The sequence below is a fragment of the Podarcis tiliguerta genome, assembly GCF_965153285.1.
Source record: "Podarcis tiliguerta genome assembly, chromosome: 5".
Classification (NCBI taxonomy): Eukaryota; Metazoa; Chordata; class Lepidosauria; order Squamata; family Lacertidae; genus Podarcis; species Podarcis tiliguerta.
This window is the reverse complement of record NC_139538.1, coordinates 1999390-2017603: the sequence shown is the minus strand read 5'-3', so window position 1 is coordinate 2017603 and position 18214 is coordinate 1999390. Positions and strand designations below refer to the sequence as shown.

Sequence of the window (18214 nt, the reverse complement as noted above, 5' to 3'; positions counted from 1 at the left end):
TGGACCTAATGGTCAGGGGTCCCTTTACCTTTTAAAGGAAGCACTGGGTCTTCCCTGATATCTGCTCTGTCAGCACTGAACCCCACATTCAAAGTGGGGCTTATGCTTAGCTTGGCCATGGAGCAGGTGGTTCACATGCTAAAGGCTCCAGGTTTAATCTCCCGGGAAATCTCCAGCGGTTATCAAAGTTTTTTCTCTGGGCTACATTTTCAGAATAACAATTTGCTCGTGCCACACCGAGTTTTCTTTTGATAAGAAATACACTGGGAAACAAAAGGAAACAAATTCCAGTGGCGCTTGATTCATAACATGGAACACAACTGCAAAAATCATGGGGCATCCAGAAAGTGCAAAACAATGCAGCTACAGAAGAGCAGGAATCATTCCCAAATTATAATTCTAAACTCTTACGTGTGTATCTTAAGTGACAAGGAGAGACGTGAGCTTGCTTTTGTTGGATAATCTTATTTAGATGAGGTCTCATTTGAGACAAACCAACTCTCCTCTCCTCAACAGCACAAAGAAACCTCAGAATTGAAAATCCTTGTTCACGAATATATTGTCTTCAGCATCACTCGATGCTCTTTTTAAATATATATATGTGTATATATATATATATATATATTCATTTATTAAATTTATATACCGCACCTCCTTGATCGCAAGATCTCAGGGCGGATCAGTGCTCTTGCTCTTATTTCAAAAACATATCTGTCCATATTCTGCAATAATAATAATAATAATAATAATAATAATAATAATAATAATACTTTGATGCTCTACTGTACTATACCACATTGAAATGTTTAAATGTGTCTTAGATTGCTCTTGAGCGTCTCTGCCACATTTGCCATTGTCTCCTGCCACACCCTTTGAGAACCAGTGGCCTGGAAAACTCTTAAGTAACCACTCTGAGAAGCCAGTACCTTGGATCCTGAACGCCTTGCGAGTCAAACCTTTCGGCTCCTGAACGCCCCAAACCCAGAAGTGACTGTTCCGGTTTGCAAACATTCTTTGGAACCCAAACGTCCAACGAGGCTTCCGATTGGCTGCAGGAGCTTCTTTCAGCCAATCAGAAGCTGTGCCTTGGTTTCCAAACGTTTTTGACTTCTGGAACGGGTTCTGTTCGACTTCCAAGGTACCACTGCACTGGGCAAAATAGACCAATGGTCTTGAGACAGTTTGAGGCATTTTTATTATTATTATTTTGTGATGTGACTTTTCGCACTGTACCCTTACCAAAAAAAATAGGCGCATGGGGCGGACTCACTGCGCAGCATGCGCACTGCAGAACAGAACGGAGAGGAAACGTGTTCCTTGTGGCTGTGAGCCACCTGATAGGTTGTTGGACTTAGCTTGACAGCTGCCATTCTCTCCCCCCTCCCTTTGGCAGCCTTCCGGCAGAGTACACACGGCATCCAGATGACTTCGGTCAAAAAACGGCGCACCCCCGATGATGAGCTGCTATACCTTCCAGTAAGTTTGGCATGCCTGCCCCCTGTCCCTGCAGAAACCTTTTGCCTCATTTGTGCCGAACCATTTCCTGGCGGGCAGGGGTGGATAAAGGGGGGTGTGGTGGGGGCGGGTCACCCCGGGTGTCACCACTGAGAAGGGTGACAAAATGCTCCGACCCACCGGCCAGCAGCCAGTCGAACTCCAGTCCTCAGTTCTGCATCAAAGCTGCGACTCAGAGCTTCAGAAGCTTTTCAGAAGCTGAGCACGCAAGCCAGCAGAGATAACAAACTCTTTACGACGGAAGGGTGGACAGAGGCATATGTAAAGCGTTGGACGAGATGGGCGACTGGTCTGGTCCGGCAGCCCTGAGCATCTCTGAAGTCTCTTCCTCCCTCTTGTCTGTGCTCAGGTGCGAGGCCGGGAGACTTATGAGATGTTACTGAAGATCAAGGAGTCTCTGGAGCTAATGCAGTACCTACCCCAGCACACCATTGAGACGTACCGGCAGCAGCAGCAGCAACAACAGCAACACCAGCACCTGCTGCAGAAACAGTGAGTATTTGGAAGCCAGCTTGCTGATTGCCCCAAAAGCACCTGGGCTGGGGGGCTTGAGAGCAATGGAGAGGGGGAGGGTGGCCAGGGGGCTCTCCGCGCACAGGAAGAGCATTGCTCTTGCTAAGCTGCCTGCCGCTAGCGCATCCCTGACCCAGGACAGCGTCTCTTTGGCTTTGTTAACACGGTCGGTCGATGAGCATGGCTGCTCGGATTTGCTTGTTGTTTTGTGCAGAAGTGTGTTTTGTGTGGGTGGGCAGGATTCTGGGGCCAACCTGATGCCCGGGCGCAGGAGTCCTCTCTCTTTCTGTGCTTCCCAGCAGCTGGCATTCAGAAGCATTGCTATCTCTGACTGTGGCTAGCAGAGAGAGGTGGTCTAATAATAATAATAATAATAATAATAATAATAATAATAATAATAATAGTAATAGTAATATATTTATACCCCACTCATCTGACTGGGTTTCCCCAGACACTCTGGGTGGCTCCCAACAGAATATTATTATTTTTATTATTAATAAAGCTATAAAACATCAGACATTAAAAAATTCCCTAAACAGGGCTGCCTTCAGATGTTTTCTAAAAGTCAGATAGTTGTTTATTGCCTTGACATCTGCTGGGAGGGCATTCCAAAGAGTGGGCGCCACCACCGAGAAGGCCCTCTGCCTGGTTCCCTGTAACCTCACTTCTCGCAGAGAGGGAACCGCCAGAAGGCCCTCATAGCTGGACCTCATTGTCCAGGTTGGACAATGGGGGTGGAGACGCTCCTTCAGGTATACTGGACCAAGGCCGTTTAGGGCTTTATAGGTCAGCACCAACACCTTGAATTGTGCTCGGAAACGTACTGGAGGCCAATGTAGGTCTTTCAGGACTGGTGTTATGTGGTCCCGGCGGCCGCTCCCAGTCACCAGTCTAGCTGCCACATTCTGGATTAGTTGTGGTTTGCGTGTCACCTTCTAAGGTTGCCCCATGTAGAGCACATTGCAGAGGTCCATGCGGGAGATAACCAGAGCATGCACCACTCTGGCGAAACAGTCTGCGGGCAGGGAGGGTCTCATCCTGCGTACCAGATGGAGCTGGTAGACAGCTGCCCTGGACACAGAATTGACCTGTGCCTCCATGGACAGCTGTGAGTCCAGAATGACTCCCAGGCTGCGCACCTGCTCCTTCAGAGGCACAGTTACCCCATTCAGGACCAGGGAGTCCCCCACACCTGCTCACCCCCTGTCCCTCAAGAATAGCACTTCTGTCTTGTCAGGATTCAACCTCAATCTGTTAGCCACCATCCATCCTCCAACCGCCTCCAGGCACTCACATTTGTTTCTGCTGGAATTCGTTAAGGGGATATTTGTATTTGGGAAACTGTGAACCACCCGGGGAGTTTTATCTTTCTCAGTCCCAGGAGATAATTTCCAGAAGCCAGCCCTCTCTTGGTACCTTCTGAACAAGACTTCTGCAAGTTTGTTCAGGGCCTCCGTATGCCTGTTTTCAGGTGGTTTGGAAGACTCCCCTTGAAGCACAGGGGCTTTCCAACAGGGGAGGGAGAAGTCTCCTCGTAAGCAGAGCTGCGTTGAAATAAATGAACCTTTTCCACTTGCTGCTGCTGACAAAATTGCTTTGTGATAATTACTGTTTTTGGCTCTTCGGGTAGGCAACGCTAGCATTTTTAAGGCTGTTTGCTTTAAAAGCAAACCAACCAACCAACCACCAGCAACCCATCCACTTAGTTAACAAACCTCCCCCTTTCCCCCCAAATCTCCTTGCAGGCATCCAATTGCAGTAGGCATGTAGCAAAACTAGACAAGTCGTGCAGTTAGGTAATTCTAGGCTCTGGATTCAGTGGTCTCACTGGGTTCTCTTCTACAGATGATAATGTGTGTTGCTTCTTTGCTTGCAAGTCCCTGCTATATTCGGGGCTCCAGTGATGGCACCGCCAGGCTTCTGCAGGGATTTCAGAAATGTGAAGCTGTGAATCCTCTCTCTTTGAAACTCTAACACAGAGACCAAGACTCTTGTAGAAAGCTGGGATGAATGCAATGGACAGCTGTGTGTGAACACAAACACACACCTGTGCACTCAGTATTTATACTTTCCTGAAGTTCTTTCCAAGTATTTTCCCCTAATTTCCCTTTTCTAAAACAACAACAACAAACAAACAACTAGCGTTTTCTGGATGTAAAAGCCTTCAAGGTTCTTCCAAGGTCTCTTATCAGGACATAGGAAGAGCCAGCTGGATCAGGCCAATGGCCCATCTAGTCCAGCATCCTGTTGCCTGTGGGAAGCCTGCAAGCAGGACAGCAGCACAAGAGACGCTCTCCCTCCTTGCAATCCCCATTAAGGGAGTTATATGTATTCATTTTTGCAACTCACATTGCATAGGAAATGTTATGGCTTATCCGCACTTCCAGCTGCCCCACTGCTTCCCTCCAGGGAAACCTAATCTCCGGTGCTGAATCGGAACAAACAGCAATTGGGTTTTCTGTGGATGTCTGTTCCAATTTAGCACTAGAGAGTGGGTTTTCTGGGGCAAAGGCAAAACCGCCCATGCTTCCTAGGAATGGGACAAATGGGAGTGTGGCCGAGCCCTTAGTCCTGCCCAGGGGAAGTTGCCTCAGGAGGTCAGTGTGGCTGCCTGCTCTGTGCAAATGCCACTGCTTATCAGCAGGGTTAGAAACCAAGATATGAAAGCTAGGAGCTTAAAGGTACATTAAGCCTAGGCACAACAACGGAATGTCTAGGCATGTTTTTTTTATAACAAGAATACAAAGCTGAAAATGAATGAACTGCAGCTAAAATATTATGTTCATTTTTCACATGCTCTAGTCCTTCCCCTGCCCACCCCCCTAATATTCTTAAGAGGGTCTCTTCTCCAGTCTTCAGAGAGTAGCCGGAAGTGGGGAGGCAGAAAAAGGTCCTCCTTTCCTTCCACTCTGCAGTTTTATCCTCAAATCTTAGGCACCGTACTGTGCCCAAAGAAACTGCTTGCCCTAATTAAATTCCCTGTCTCAAAATGCGCCTATAACAATGGGAGTTTCGAACGCTGCTTGTCAGGTTTCAAAATTTTGGGAAGTGAGTGTTGCACCTGTGTCTTGGATTTTGCCTGCTTTTTCTTTTGCCTGCTTTTCCTTCTGTGCATGGTTTTCTGACTCCTCTTTGCGTCAAATACCTTCATGATCTTGGTGACTCTTTGAACCGGACTATTTCCCTCATCTGAATGCACTGGATTGCAGCTCCTGCAACAAAAATGCTCACGGGAGGGCAAGGAGGCTGGACTTGTGTGCTACTTCCACCCCAATCGGTGGCTTCCCATCAAACCTTGAAAGCTTTTTCAGACGCTGCTGTTTGAAGCCAGCTGAATGAAGTTGCAAAGGATTCTCTCTGGAGTTCTGCCATTGCCCTGCAGGTGCTCAGCGAGGGGAGACTTATACCTCCTTTTAAAACAGCCCACCAACAACACTGGGCTTCCTTTAATATGCAGCCAATTCTCCCCGCTCCCCACTTTGCTCACGTTCAGTCCATTAGGGATGGTTTCAGCTGGTGCAATAGAAAGAAGGAGCCTTGAAGCAACTGCACAGGCCTTGCAGGCTTACATTGCAAACCCAGATGTCTGCAAGAGTCCCAGGTCTGCACTCTGCTTGTGCCACTGAGCTGCTTTCAAAGCCTTCTGAACTGCCAGAATAGGCCAGAATGCCCCACTGGGCTTTCGCCATTCAGAACCTGCTGCCACCCCAAACCATTTAGTTTGGCATTGCAGGCTGCTTTGACCCCACTGTGACCCCACCCACCATTTTGCAAGTCCCAGACAAGCAGCAAAACTGGGCTGGACCAGTGTCTTGGTAGACACTGTCTTTACGAGAATCTTTAAGTCTTAAAGCCACCCCCCCCCCTTGGAAAATAGCACCATCAACAAGGAACTGTGCATCCTTTGTTAAATATTGCAGGGCGCAAGAGGCATCACCAAATAAATACTCCCAAGCTGTGCCAGACCTGCTCAGTAGTGACTTTGGACATAATTGAAGCAAATAGATTTGCTGTATTGAGGTGGACTTACAAACCAGATTTCTGCCAGCATCTCCCACAGCTGGGATAACCCCTCTATTCTAGAATTTCCCCACCCCAAGTCTCAGAATGTTCTGTTTTGATTTATCCGATACTTGATCCATGCTTCACATGCGGGTTGTATGTGCACAGGAATTAAATTAATGATAGCCACAGAACAAAAGGGGTTTCTGGTTCTCACAGCAGCCGGGCCTTTTCTCTGCAGGAATCCTTTCAGAAACATCCCCCTGTGGTTTCAGACTGGAGCGATAGAGCTTCTGCACTGCATGCAGAATGTCCCAGGTCAATCTCTAATGGCCCCTCCGGGTGGGCCTGGGAATTGTCCTCCCCCACCTCCACCCCCGTCCATCTGAAATCCCAGAGAGGTGCTCCCAGTCAGAGTCAGGGCCAGATATCGGTTTGATGAGGCCCTAAGCTACTGAAGGTAATGGGGCCCTTTCTATGTCCAGCTGTCCTTTGTCAACAACAAATTGTCGCTGGTTTTTTGTGTTGAATATATTCTAGATAGTGATTTATGGACCTCATAGGTATCGCAAGCCATTTGCACATGTTGCCATGCAACCAGTCCATGCAGAATGTAGGCACCCTATATATAGAAAGGAGCAAAGCAGGGATATTTGAGGGAGCAGGCTAGCAGGTGGGGCCCATGACTTGCATCATAGGAGGCTACACAACACAAAAACACTGTTGCTGCATGTAGGTTTTATTTTATTAGTTTTTTATCTTATATTTTGGAAATGTACATCCAGCGGGGTTTTTTCCTTTTATTTTTTTTTGGGGGGGGGCAAGAGAGTGGGGCCCTAAGCTAAAGTTTGTTTAGCTTATACGTAAATCTGGCACTGGTCAGAGTAACCAATACTGACCTGGATGGACCAGTGATCTGATTTGGAATAAGACAGATTCCTGTGCTCCTAAGATCTGCTCTTTCTCTCTGACCCCATGTTTTGCCACCGTCTTTTCTTCCCTCCTCCTATTCGTCCGGGTTCTGATCATGAAGGTATTTCTCTTTGCGGCTGCTCAGACTTGGTGACGGTTCTTTTATCTCCTCTCCTCTCTCTGGTTCCTTCCCCACAGCCTCCTCTCAGCGTGCTTCAGGAGCGAGCTTTCGGAAACGAGGAGGGAGCCCCCCAAAAGAAGTGACGCCATTCTCAGACATTCCAGCCCCTCAAACCCTTCTTCCGTCTACTCATAGACCAAAGCGGGGAGGCTGTTTTTGTGTGTGTGCAGAGGTTTTGTCCAGCTCCCTTGTTGCAAGGGGGGAATGGGAGGAAAAGGGGGGCCGGGAGCTTTAACTGAGCAAAATGGCTTGATTGAAACTGAGCAGGCAGCAAACCGCTGCAAAGGGATCAAGCTTTTGCAGGAACAGCAGCTACCCTAGCTGTGGACTTAGCCGTTTCCAGGTCTGGAACCACCTTGTCGTCTTCCTACATTGTAAAATGTGGTGCTTCTGTTTTCACCCCTCGGCCTTCGAATGATTTCTTTTGAGCAGGTCTCAGTCTACAAGCATATCTTAAAGATGTGTGTTTACTTGCTAAGACAGAAGCGCAACTTACGGCCTTGAGAACTTTTGATTGTAAATCTGTAAAGTGCTTTTGATGCTGGTCAGAGACTAGTAATGTGTATAGATTTGAGATGCCCTGTCCCTGCTGGGCAGACGGACGACACGAGCACATTGTGGATCAGATGAAACTGTTTATTTCCTACTGAGTTAGTGTTGCATTTGTACGCTGCCACTCACAACATTTCTACCTTTGTTTGCAAAAGAGATCACACAGGAACCTCTTAAGTGAGTGGGGAAATTGCTTGGATTTTGCTGCTGTAAATCAGGCGCTCAGCTCCAAAGTTCCTGTTTTGTTCCCATTTTGTCTTCCCTGCAAGGAATTGCCTCAAGTTTGTAGCAAATGATTCAACACGGCCTTACCTGCAGTTATTCACAGTCCAGCAAATTCAGCAGGTTTATGATGCTGGTGGTGGTTGGCTAGCCCAGAAATCAAGAGGGGCACATGCATTTCATTTATCCTTTTGTGGAGGGAAGGGGCATTTGGGTATTGAGATATCGCTTTGGGATCTCTTGTTCTTCCATATTTTTTAAAAAGGCTATGCAGCCTCACTGAGATTCTTTTTTCCCCTCTCTCTGTGATTTAATCAATGCCCATTTGAACTGTCTGGAGTTAAAACAAACCAAAACAGAGGAGTGAACCCTTAGCAGATTGGTGCCGCTCATGAAACAAACAAGTTCAGGTATTTTAGGATCCCGAAATCTGGACGGTGAGAATTTTGTCAGCGTCCAGGCAGAGATGCAAACGTTACTGAGTATTGAGACTGGCTATCAGTACTCACTGGTTGATATCCAACTAATTCGCAGAGTAGACCTGCTGAAACCAATAGTCTTAAGATACTACCCATTCTCTTCAGGGACCAGACCCCCCATAATAGAAATTGTGGTTATTTTCTCCACTAGATCTCAGAGGAAAGAACAGAAATTTACCCCATGAATATCTCCTGGTGCAAATTGGATGTTGACTTGCGATTTTGGCTTACTGCAATCAATAATAATAATAATAAAGGGAGTCATTTCTGAGTTTTGCACAGTTACACAAATACATAACATGAACTTGAGTTCCAGATGTTCCATCAGCCCCAGCCAGAATAGTCCAAAACATCTGGTGGGCACCAGGTTGGCAAAGGCCAGCTATAGGTTCACCTGCGATTCAGACCATCTGCTTAAATAGCCAGCGAAGTACATGAGCCATGCTGGTGGGCGCAATTGCCTATGTGCTTAATGCATACATTAGATTTTTGTAGAAACACACAAGCGACACCTCATGTTTTCTCCATAATCGATCAGTCCAAACCTCAGTGTGTTGTGGTTTCTTCCAGGTGTGTGTGTGTGTGTCAGTTATGCTGATTCAATGCGGTCGACCTCGACCAGCCTTGCAGGGATTGTGGTGGTCACCATACTGACCCTATTGGTGCATTGGGAGCGCAGTCAGGTAGCACAGCTGAAGCTAAGCAGCTAGGGACATGACTAGCAAACCCAAAGGAGCTCCATGTCTGCTTTGTGAGGAAGAGCAGGAAACTCTCGTAAAACTGAAGCGGAAGGGGGCCAGGTGGCACGTCCTAGTGAGAAGGGTTGGGTGGGGTTGGATGAGCAAGCTGCAGAAGATCTTGGGGCCTCCTCCTTTTTCTGGTTCCTGCTTCCTGCCCTTCTGGTTTGCACCTAAATCTTGTGACAACAGAGTGTGGGAAAGTGCCACATGGGCACAGCCTGGCATAGAACCCAGAAAGTAGAAGTAGGTCACTTGGCTTCTGCCTCTGTTTACAAGAAATGGCTCTGTGCGTGCTAAGTCAGCCACTTCTGTGGAGAGGAGGAGAGCCTCCTTCTGAGTGCTCTTCCTGCCCACCACTCCTCATGCCCCTGGCATGCCCGCCTCATCCTGGAGCCACCTCCCAGGCACCCCCCCAGCCCACCCCCCAGACCCTCCTGCATCTTCCAGCCAGCAGTTCCAAGAGGCAAGACATGTGCAGTTGGTTAATTGACCTCATTAGGTTCTAGGAATGGAAAAGTGCAATGAGTTGGCTCGGGGTTCAAAGCGATTCCAAGGCGTAATCTTCCTTGGGATTCATTAAGCATCATTTGATGTGGCTTGGGCTCTGCGTTCCAAATGATGTTTTGGGAAGGGAACTCTGGGAAGAACTTTCTCTTGGTAAGAGCTGTTTGACAGCGGAACAGGCTCCCTCGGGAGGTGGTGGACTCTCCTTCCTTGGAGGTTTGAAAGCAAAGGTTGGGTGGTCATCTGTCCTGGATGCTTTAGCCACGATTCCTGCATTGCGGGGGGTTGGACTGGATGACCCCAGGGGGTCCCTCCCAACTACAGTTCTATGAGATGAACCCCATTCACTGGGAAACCACACACATCCTCTGGTCAGCCATGAAACAGGTTTCACACTGAGCAATATTCCTTTCACTCTTATCATCTTACTCTTCTTAATTTGTGGTGCTGGTTTTCAATAAACTTTTGCATCTTGATTTTAACTGGAGTGGCCTCCTGTCCCTTTGTCTCTCTTTTTTTCTTTTCCTTCTCCTCTCACAAGAAATGAATGTCCTTCCTGCTCTCATCACTCCCTCTCCTCTCCTTCAAACACTTCCTCGCTTGACTTTACCAGCTCCCAAAAGCACCTTTTGTGTCTTGCCAAGTTTTAGACCAGGTCTGTGCAAACAATTCCATATCGGTTCGTTTCCCCTCTCATTATGGGTAGCGTGAAGCTGGAGAAGGACTTAGTTGGGGGGGGGATGCTAATAGGGATTGGGGAGGTGCAATTCAATTTCCATTTACAGGGGATCTTACCTAGCTTGCATTTTCTGAAACAATATGCAAACCGAAGCACAGTTATCCTTTGAAACGTACATTTCTCTGAATTTTGAAGGGCGTTAAAAGGCTGGCGAATTTTCATGACAGCGTTTAAAATAACAATAATGCACAAAGTGATGTGAAGCTGAATTTAAGATTGCCAAAAAGAGAGAAAACCAGGAATGGACAGATCTGCCCAGCCCTGCTCACTAGTCACAAACACACACACACAGCTTCGCTCTTCACCCCAGAAGGGGGTCAAGCCTTTGCAAACAGACTCAAGCAAGGGTTTTGCATGCATTCAGTGTGCACCTTGACTTAAGGACCCAGGAACTTACCTGGACTAATAGTGGGAGGCGGTGATGGGTGCACCCTAGACCCCAGTGGAACTTCTCTTGGAAAGGGACTGCCAAACCCTTAATCTCTGGTGGGAAATGGTTACTGCGTCCATCATTTCCAAGGAGTATTCCAGGGAGGGTATCAAAGGCCTCTCTCACTCCACTGGTTTGGAGACAGGCAGAATCAGTTTCCTGCTAATGACTCTGGGTTCCTTCTCTAGTCCCAGTTCCTGTTAGGGAAGATGTTCTCCAGTGAGAGCTGGGGAGGGCCTACTGTCTCTGCCTCCTTCCCATACCCTGAGGCAAACATCTGGGAACTTGGGAAAGGGGGAGCCGTGTCAGCTACACTGGCTCCCAGTACGTTTCTGAGCACAATTCAAAGTGTTGGAGCTGACCTTTAAAGCCCTAAACGGCCTCGGTCCTGTATACCTGAAGGAGCGTCTCCACCCCCATCGTTCTACCTGGACACTGAGGTCCAGCGCCGAGGGCCTTCTGGCGGTTCCCTCCCTGCGAGAAGCCAAGTTACAGGGAACCAGGCAGAGGGCCTTCTCGGTAGTGGCACCTGCCCTGTGGAACACCCTCCCATGAGATGTCAAAGAGAAAAACAACTACCAGACTTTTAGAAGACATCTGAAGGCAGCCCTGTTTAGGGAAGCTTTTAATGTTTGGTGCACTATTGTATTTTAATATTCTGTTGGAAGCTGCCCAGAGTGGCTGGGGAAACCCAGCCAGATGGGCATGGTATAAATAACAAATAATTATTATTATATAGCTCACAGGTTTCAAGTTTCTTCCGCACACCCTTAGGGGAGATGGAGGACCCCCATGGCAGAAAGGAGCATGGGGCAAAATATGACAGATGACCGTTCTGCCGTCCAGCCTTCTGAATGATCTTAGAGGGCAGGATTCTGGGAAGCCCTTCTGTAGATTCCAGGGTGGGGGTGGAGCAAGGAATGTAATCTTGTGAGCAATCTGACTGCTCCTCTCTGCTGTGAATGTTGGATTCCGCTGTTCTTCTTAAGCGAATACACAGAGGAAAGCACCTTCATAGTCTCTGTGAATACAGCGTTAAGAGCATGAGAAGAGCCTGCTGGATGAGGCCAGTGGCCCGTCTAGTCCAGCATCATGTTCTCACCATGGCCAAGCAGATGCCCCAAAGGGAAACCCGCAAGCAAGCAAGATTCGAACACAAGTCTTCTCCCTTCCTGCAGTTTCCAGCAACTGGGGTTCAGAAGCGTTGCTGCCTCAGACTGGTGAAGCAGAGCCAAGCCAGGCTGGCTAGTAGAAATCCATAGCCTCCACAAATTTGCCTAATGCTCTGTCAAAGTCATCTCGGTTGGTGGCCATCACTGCCCCATGCAGGAGAGTGAGTTCCACAGTTTGACTCTTCCCTGTGCGAAGAAGTCCTTTCTTTCACTTGTCCTAAAGATCCCAACCCCAGTTGCCATGTTGAACAGCTGAGAAGGATTTGTGGCGCTGTGCTTCTTCAAAGACATGGTTTGCTTTCAGAAGTTACCATAGTCACTTCCTGACATCTCCAATTGAATGGTCTCAGGTAGCAGAGCTCTTAAGGACGCGGGTGGTGCTGTGGGTTAAACCACTGTGCCGCTTGGGCTTCCCAATCAGAAGGTCGGCGGTTTGAATCCCCACAGTGATGGGGTGAGCTCCCGCTGCTCGGTCCCTGCTCCTGCCCACCTAGCAATTCAAAAGCACCTCAAAGTGCAAGTGGATAAATAGGTACCGCACCGGCAGGAAGGTAAATGGCATTTCCGTGCGCTGCTCTGGTTTTGCCAGAAGTGGCTTAGTCATGCTGGCCACATGACCCGGAAAAACTGTCTGTGGAAGCGGACAAGCGCCGGCTCCCTCAGCCTGTAAAACGAGATGAGCATTGCAACCCCAGAGTCGTTCGCAACTGGACTTAATTGTCAGGGGTTCCTTTACCATTAGCAAAGTTCTTGCTCATTCAAACAGTCCTCTGTGGTCGTTTCATAGCTAGGACTCTGTCTTGCCTTCAGCCTTTCTGTGGGTCTCTGTGCATCTACAGCCAGATGTGCAGCTGGTGTGTCTGTCTGTGTGCATGCACACATGGGGGGGGTGGCAGGAGAATGCAGGGTGCCCTTCTGAGCCCAAAACAAGCAAATCACCTTTCATTCACTCTCTGAGGCTAGAGCAACAATGCCTTCGGGTCATGAGGGAACATAGCTGCCCTCCCACCAAGTAGGAAAATGGGCTGAGCAGGAGGCCTGTCCTCTGCTGTGCAATTCAGGGGACATCAAATGAAGCTGGATGTTGGAAGAGTCTGGACAGATAAAACAAAGGAGGCAGTGATGGTCACCAACTTGGGTGGCTGCAAAAGAGGATCAGTAAAATTCATGGAGGAGGAGAGAGCTATTGATGGCTACTAGCCGCAACGGCTATGCTCTACCTCCACAATCAGGGGCAGTAAATGTCACTGAAGTTCTACTCAATATTGATCCAGTTCCTTTGACTGGATCAGGACGATATGGGATTGGGGGGGGGGCAACTTCCATCTCTTGCGGGGGCGCAATTAGTGCCAGCACCGTCCGTTAAGAGTTTGGGTGTAATCTTCGACACCTCCCTTTCCATGGAGGCGCAGATTACAGCTATAACAAAGGTGGCATTTTTTCATCTCCGCCAAGCTAAGCAGTTAGCCCCTTATCTCTCTCGCCCTGACCTAGCCACTGTGACCCACGCGACGGTCACCTCCAGACTGGATTATTGTAACTCGCTCTACATGGGGCTGCCCTTGAAGCTGATCCAGAAACTCCAGCGGGTGCAGAATGCCGCGGCGAGACTCCTTACGGAGTCCTCGCTGCGAGATCACATTCACCCGGTGCTATACCAGCTGCACTGGCTCCCGGTGGAGTACAGGATCCGGTTTATGGTGCTGGTTTTAACCTTTAAAGCCCTATACGGCCTAGGACCCTCGTACCTACAGGACCGCCTCTCCTGGTATGTCCCACGGAGGACCTTACGGTCTTCAAACAAAAATATCTTGGAGGTCCCAGGCCACAGGGAGGTTAGGCTGGCCAGAGCCAGGGCTTTTTCGGCCGTGGCTCCGATCTGGTGGAACGCTCTGTCACAAGAGACTAGGGCCCTGCGGGACTTGACATCTTTCTGCAGGGCCTGCAAGACGGAGCTGTTCCACCAGGTCTTTGGCCAGGGCACAGCCTGACCCCCTCCTTTGGTAATCTTTCACAGAACTCCAACCCAATGGTTGCCATCAATTTGATTTGAACTGATTTTATAATGAATTGTTTTTAGAATGCTGTATGATTTTACTGTTGTTAGCTGCTCTGAGCCCAGCTTCGGCTGGGGAGGGTGGGATAAAAATAAATTTATTATTATTATTATTATTATTATTTATTATTCCAGCATATAGTTAGCAGAGTAAAAAACACGTTGCAGGATTCCCCCCAAAATAGACCAGAAGCCATTGTATTTCATCCAGCAGAGCTTTACTGCTACTGAAGGCAAATGAGCATAATGGTCACAAATCCGAAACATTCAGGATTGGCCCTGTCCATAAGAAATCCAGATGCAGCAAACTTAACTTAAACTTACAATAACTTATAATAAGACGAAACTTTAACACTATGTGCAGAACACCACATCAGAAGGAAGAGAGACCCAAACTCTTTCTGGCCTCACTATTATAGTCAGCATGACCTTGACAGAAGAGATAACAGGACCAGCTTAAGCCAGCTGCACTCATCTTCTCTGAAGCAATAACCCAAACATCATGAACCTTCTGCTTCTTTCTTTTATGCAGAGAAGCTTCCAGAACCCTCATGAATTAATTAGAACAGGAAATAGATCAATACTTTCTGCACTAAGAAATGCAAATTGACAGTAAATGCTTCTGAACACCAGCTGCTGGGTATGCCAGGAGGGCTCTTGTGCTGCAGTCCTGCTTGTGGGTTTCAAATGATGGGAATCCGTTTGGGAATTACTGTAAGAACAGGAGGCTGGACTAGAAGGACCACTGGTCTGATCCTGCACTCTTCCTCTTCCGTTCCGATGTTCTTCTTACGTTTTAATGGATGCACGTGCTTGTTTTCTGCTTGGAATATTGTCGCTCTGAGACGCTGTGGCCAAAAAAATGGCAACTAGTAAATTTAATTAAAAGCGCTAAGGGTGTAAGGTTGGCCCTTTCCCTCTCTGCATGGGCCTGACTTCTCCGCCCTTGTTTTCCAACCCTCTCTCAGGAACTCCATCCAGTCCCAGTCTTCCTATGGGTCCACCTCTCCTCCGCTCGGCAAGATGAACAGCATGAACAAGCTGCCCTCTGTCAGCCAGCTCATCAACCCACAGCAGCGAAACGCTCTGACCCCCACCTCGATGCCCGACAGCATGGGAGCCAACAGTAAGAGGCTTCTCCCCCCGTGACCCTCCTGGAGCTGGAGTTAAGGAAGAGTGGGGTGGCAGAATAGTGGCCAGAGCAGAACCTCCCAAACTCTTTCGAGCCTCTTCTTCCTTGGTTCAAACAACTCATTTCCAGACCCTGCAGAAATCCTACCCTGCAGAAATCCTTATCTGGAATATCTTCAAAAAACAACAACAACCAGTTAGAACTGCTTAATTTAATTAATCAATTTCGGAACCACCGGAAGAGGAGCTCGTGAGTTGACAGACCAGGCCTCCCCACCTGAAATTTGGGAAGGGTTGTTTCACAAAATGCAGGGCGCCTGGAAGATTCTGAGATGGAGTGGCTAGCTGGGCAGGGGAGAATTCAAGTCGCTTCTCATTTGAAGGCGAACCTACCTAATTTGTGGCTTCCGAAGTGATAGAAAAACCGAAACAGCCCTCCTGCAAAACCTGCGCGTACTTGAATTTTGCAATCCAATTCTCCGAAAGTGGAGCTGGCGCATAAAGAGCTTTTAACCCCTCTGCCTTGCTTGGGGACAAGGCCCACTCAGCACATAGACTCTGGTGGCTCGTGTGGGGTCTCAGACGGCCCCACAAAATCTCACGAGAGCATCCCAGAGCTGGTGCACCAAGCAGGCCTTGGCCTCCCACCAAGCGAGATGGAGAGTTTAAAAGCTATTCTCATGCCAGTGCTCACGCCAGGAGCTTTTAAGTTCTCTGTCCTCCTCAGATTTAACTTGCGCACTTTCAACCAGCCAGACCTCAACCGCATATGGTTGAAACCACCTTAGTCATTTAAATGAGAGCAAGGTGAGATCGGGCTGTATAAGAAAGGAGAAAGTCTAGCTCAGGGGTGTGGAGGGCAGGTTCCAGCTCTTTGTGCCTCAGTTTTTGTAACTCTGGTCTCTCTTTCCTTGTTCCAGTTCCAATGATGGGAGCCCACATGGCAATGGCCGGCGACATGAACGGGCTCAGCCCGACCCAGACGTTGCCCCCCACCCTCTCCATGCCATCGACATCCCACTGCACCCCGCCACCACCCTACCCAACAGACTGCAGCATTGTCAGGTGAGTAAGCTGTGGCTGTGCAGGCTTTCCACCCCCTCAGATCACAGGTGACAGCAGCATGCTTCTCTGTTCTGTGGGCTCCTTCGTCTGGGGCTGCTCTGTTCAAGAAGCAGTTTGCAGGTCATGTTAGACCTGCCGAGCTACTTCAGCTGACTTGCCGCACTGCCTTTGCCTCCCCTTGCCGTTGCCCCCAGAACCTTTTCCTACCACGCACACAAGAAGGAGATGAGGCAGAGGGGATTCCGGTGAAGAATCCCGTTGTTGCATGTGATGGAATCAAATAGGGTGGCAATCTCTCCATCTGGCCTGCTTTGGCACACCTCTGGAGAACCCTGGCATAGTAGCCATGGGTAACTCACATCAACTGCATTTGTTGCCCTGGTTTCAGGAGAAAAGAATTAGAGTTGTAGAATTAGAGGGGACTCCAAAGGTCATCTCGTCCAATGCCCTGTCAATGCAGAAATTACACCTGAAGAATCCCTGGAAGAGGACCAACCTCTACCTAAAAACCTCCCATGAAGGGAGATCATAGAATCATAGAAGGGAGGCCAAGGGCATCTCCTCCACCTTCCTGCAACAAAGGAATCACAGCTAAAGAATCCCTGACAGATAACCGTCCCACCTCTGCTTAAAAACATCCAAGGAAGGGGAGTCCACCACCTTCAGAGGTCACAGAATCATAGAATTGTAGAGTTGGAAGGGACCCCAAGGGCAATGTAGGAATCCCTGGCAGATGGCCACCCAACCATGGCTTTACAACCTCCCACGAAGGAGGGTCCAAGATACATCACAGCATTGAACCCTACTATTTTTATCTCCAGGGCTGGCTGCTGTGACTCTCTAAATGCACGGCTGCCTTTGAAGATGGACCAGAAGCTGCATCTACCGCAGGATGCTGCTGCTTAGCTCCTGGTGAACATCAGGAGGACCACACTAAGCACTCAAGCAGCACCTGCACTAGCTGCCTCTTCACTTCCAGGTCCCTTCCAAGGTGCCCTGTTGGCCGAGGGGGCCAAAGTTGATGCCATAGTATGTGATGCCCCTCTCCCCATGGCATAGCCTAAGAACGTCAGAAGATCAGGCCAGTGACCCATCTAGTTCAGCATCCAGGTCTTACAGTTGCCAGCCACATTTGCTGTGGGAAACCAGCATGCAGGATTTGAGCACAGGACCCCTCTCTGCTCCTGTGGTTTCCAGCATCAGAAGCATAACATAGGAAGAGTCCGCTGGATCAGGCCAGTGACCCATCTTGCCCAGAATCCTCTTCTCACATGGTTGCTTCCAGCAGTGGAGGCAGAGCATGGCCATCAATAGCCCTCTGTACGAATTTGTCCAATCATCTTTTAAAGCCCTCCAGGTTGGTAGCCTTCACTGCCTCCTGCGGCAGCAAGTTCCACAGATTAACTAGGTGCTGCATGGAGAGGGAGCTGTTGCCTCTTCCTTCCACGAGGCTCGGGATAGCTGACTTCTGTGTCCCACTCAGGGGATATCACCTTCTTCCTCCCGGTGACGAATTTGGGGTGGGTGGCGACGGGGGTTCCTTCTTGCTCCCACAAATCAAGGCTTTTGCGTAGCAGAGCGCCTGGTGTGGGTGACCTTCTTATCTCAACCTCTCTCTTTCTCTCTCTCTCTTCCTCTTTCCTCCTTTCCTCTTTCCTCCTCCTCCTCCTCCTGCAGTTTCTTAGCAAGGCTGGGCTGTTCCTCCTGCGTGGATTATTTCACGGCGCAAGGGCTGACCACCATCTATCAGATTGAACACTACTCCATGGATGTAAGTAACTGCCGCGCCCTTTCGCTGCATGGTGGGGGAAAGGGGCCTTTCTCTTGAACTCGGCACTCTGCGCTGGAGGGGATTTAGGGGCAAGCTACATGTTACACTGCAGCTCGCCAGCCTGTGACCCGACTTTGGCAGCCCCTTCGCCGTTGCAATAGTGCCCTCGGGAGAGAGGGGAGCTGCAGTTGGCGAAGGGGCGTCAGAGAACGGAGGGCCCAACCCTTTCC

General features: G+C 49.0%; 1 protein-coding gene across 6 annotated transcripts in view; it reads left to right on the top strand.

The window, feature by feature from the left end:
• The window catches only part of TP63 (tumor protein p63), a gene marked incomplete at its 3' end in the record, with an annotated part of 98070 nt that overhangs the window by 77789 nt on the left and 2067 nt on the right, over window positions 1-18214 (top strand). For 4 of the 6 annotated variants that reach the window (XM_083442222.1, XM_083442221.1, XM_083442220.1 and 1 more), the window contains exons 7-11: window positions 1394-1476; window positions 1865-2007; window positions 14986-15143; window positions 16069-16213; window positions 17891-17984. In XM_083442222.1, coding sequence (XP_083298348.1) covers window positions 1394-1476; window positions 1865-2007; window positions 14986-15143; window positions 16069-16213; window positions 17891-17984 — 623 coding nt within the window. Of the gene's footprint in view, window positions 1-1393; window positions 1477-1864; window positions 2008-14985; window positions 15144-16068; window positions 16218-17890; window positions 17985-18214 lie in introns of those variants that run through there. The other 2 variants (XM_083442223.1, XM_083442224.1) reach the window with 2 other exon arrangements.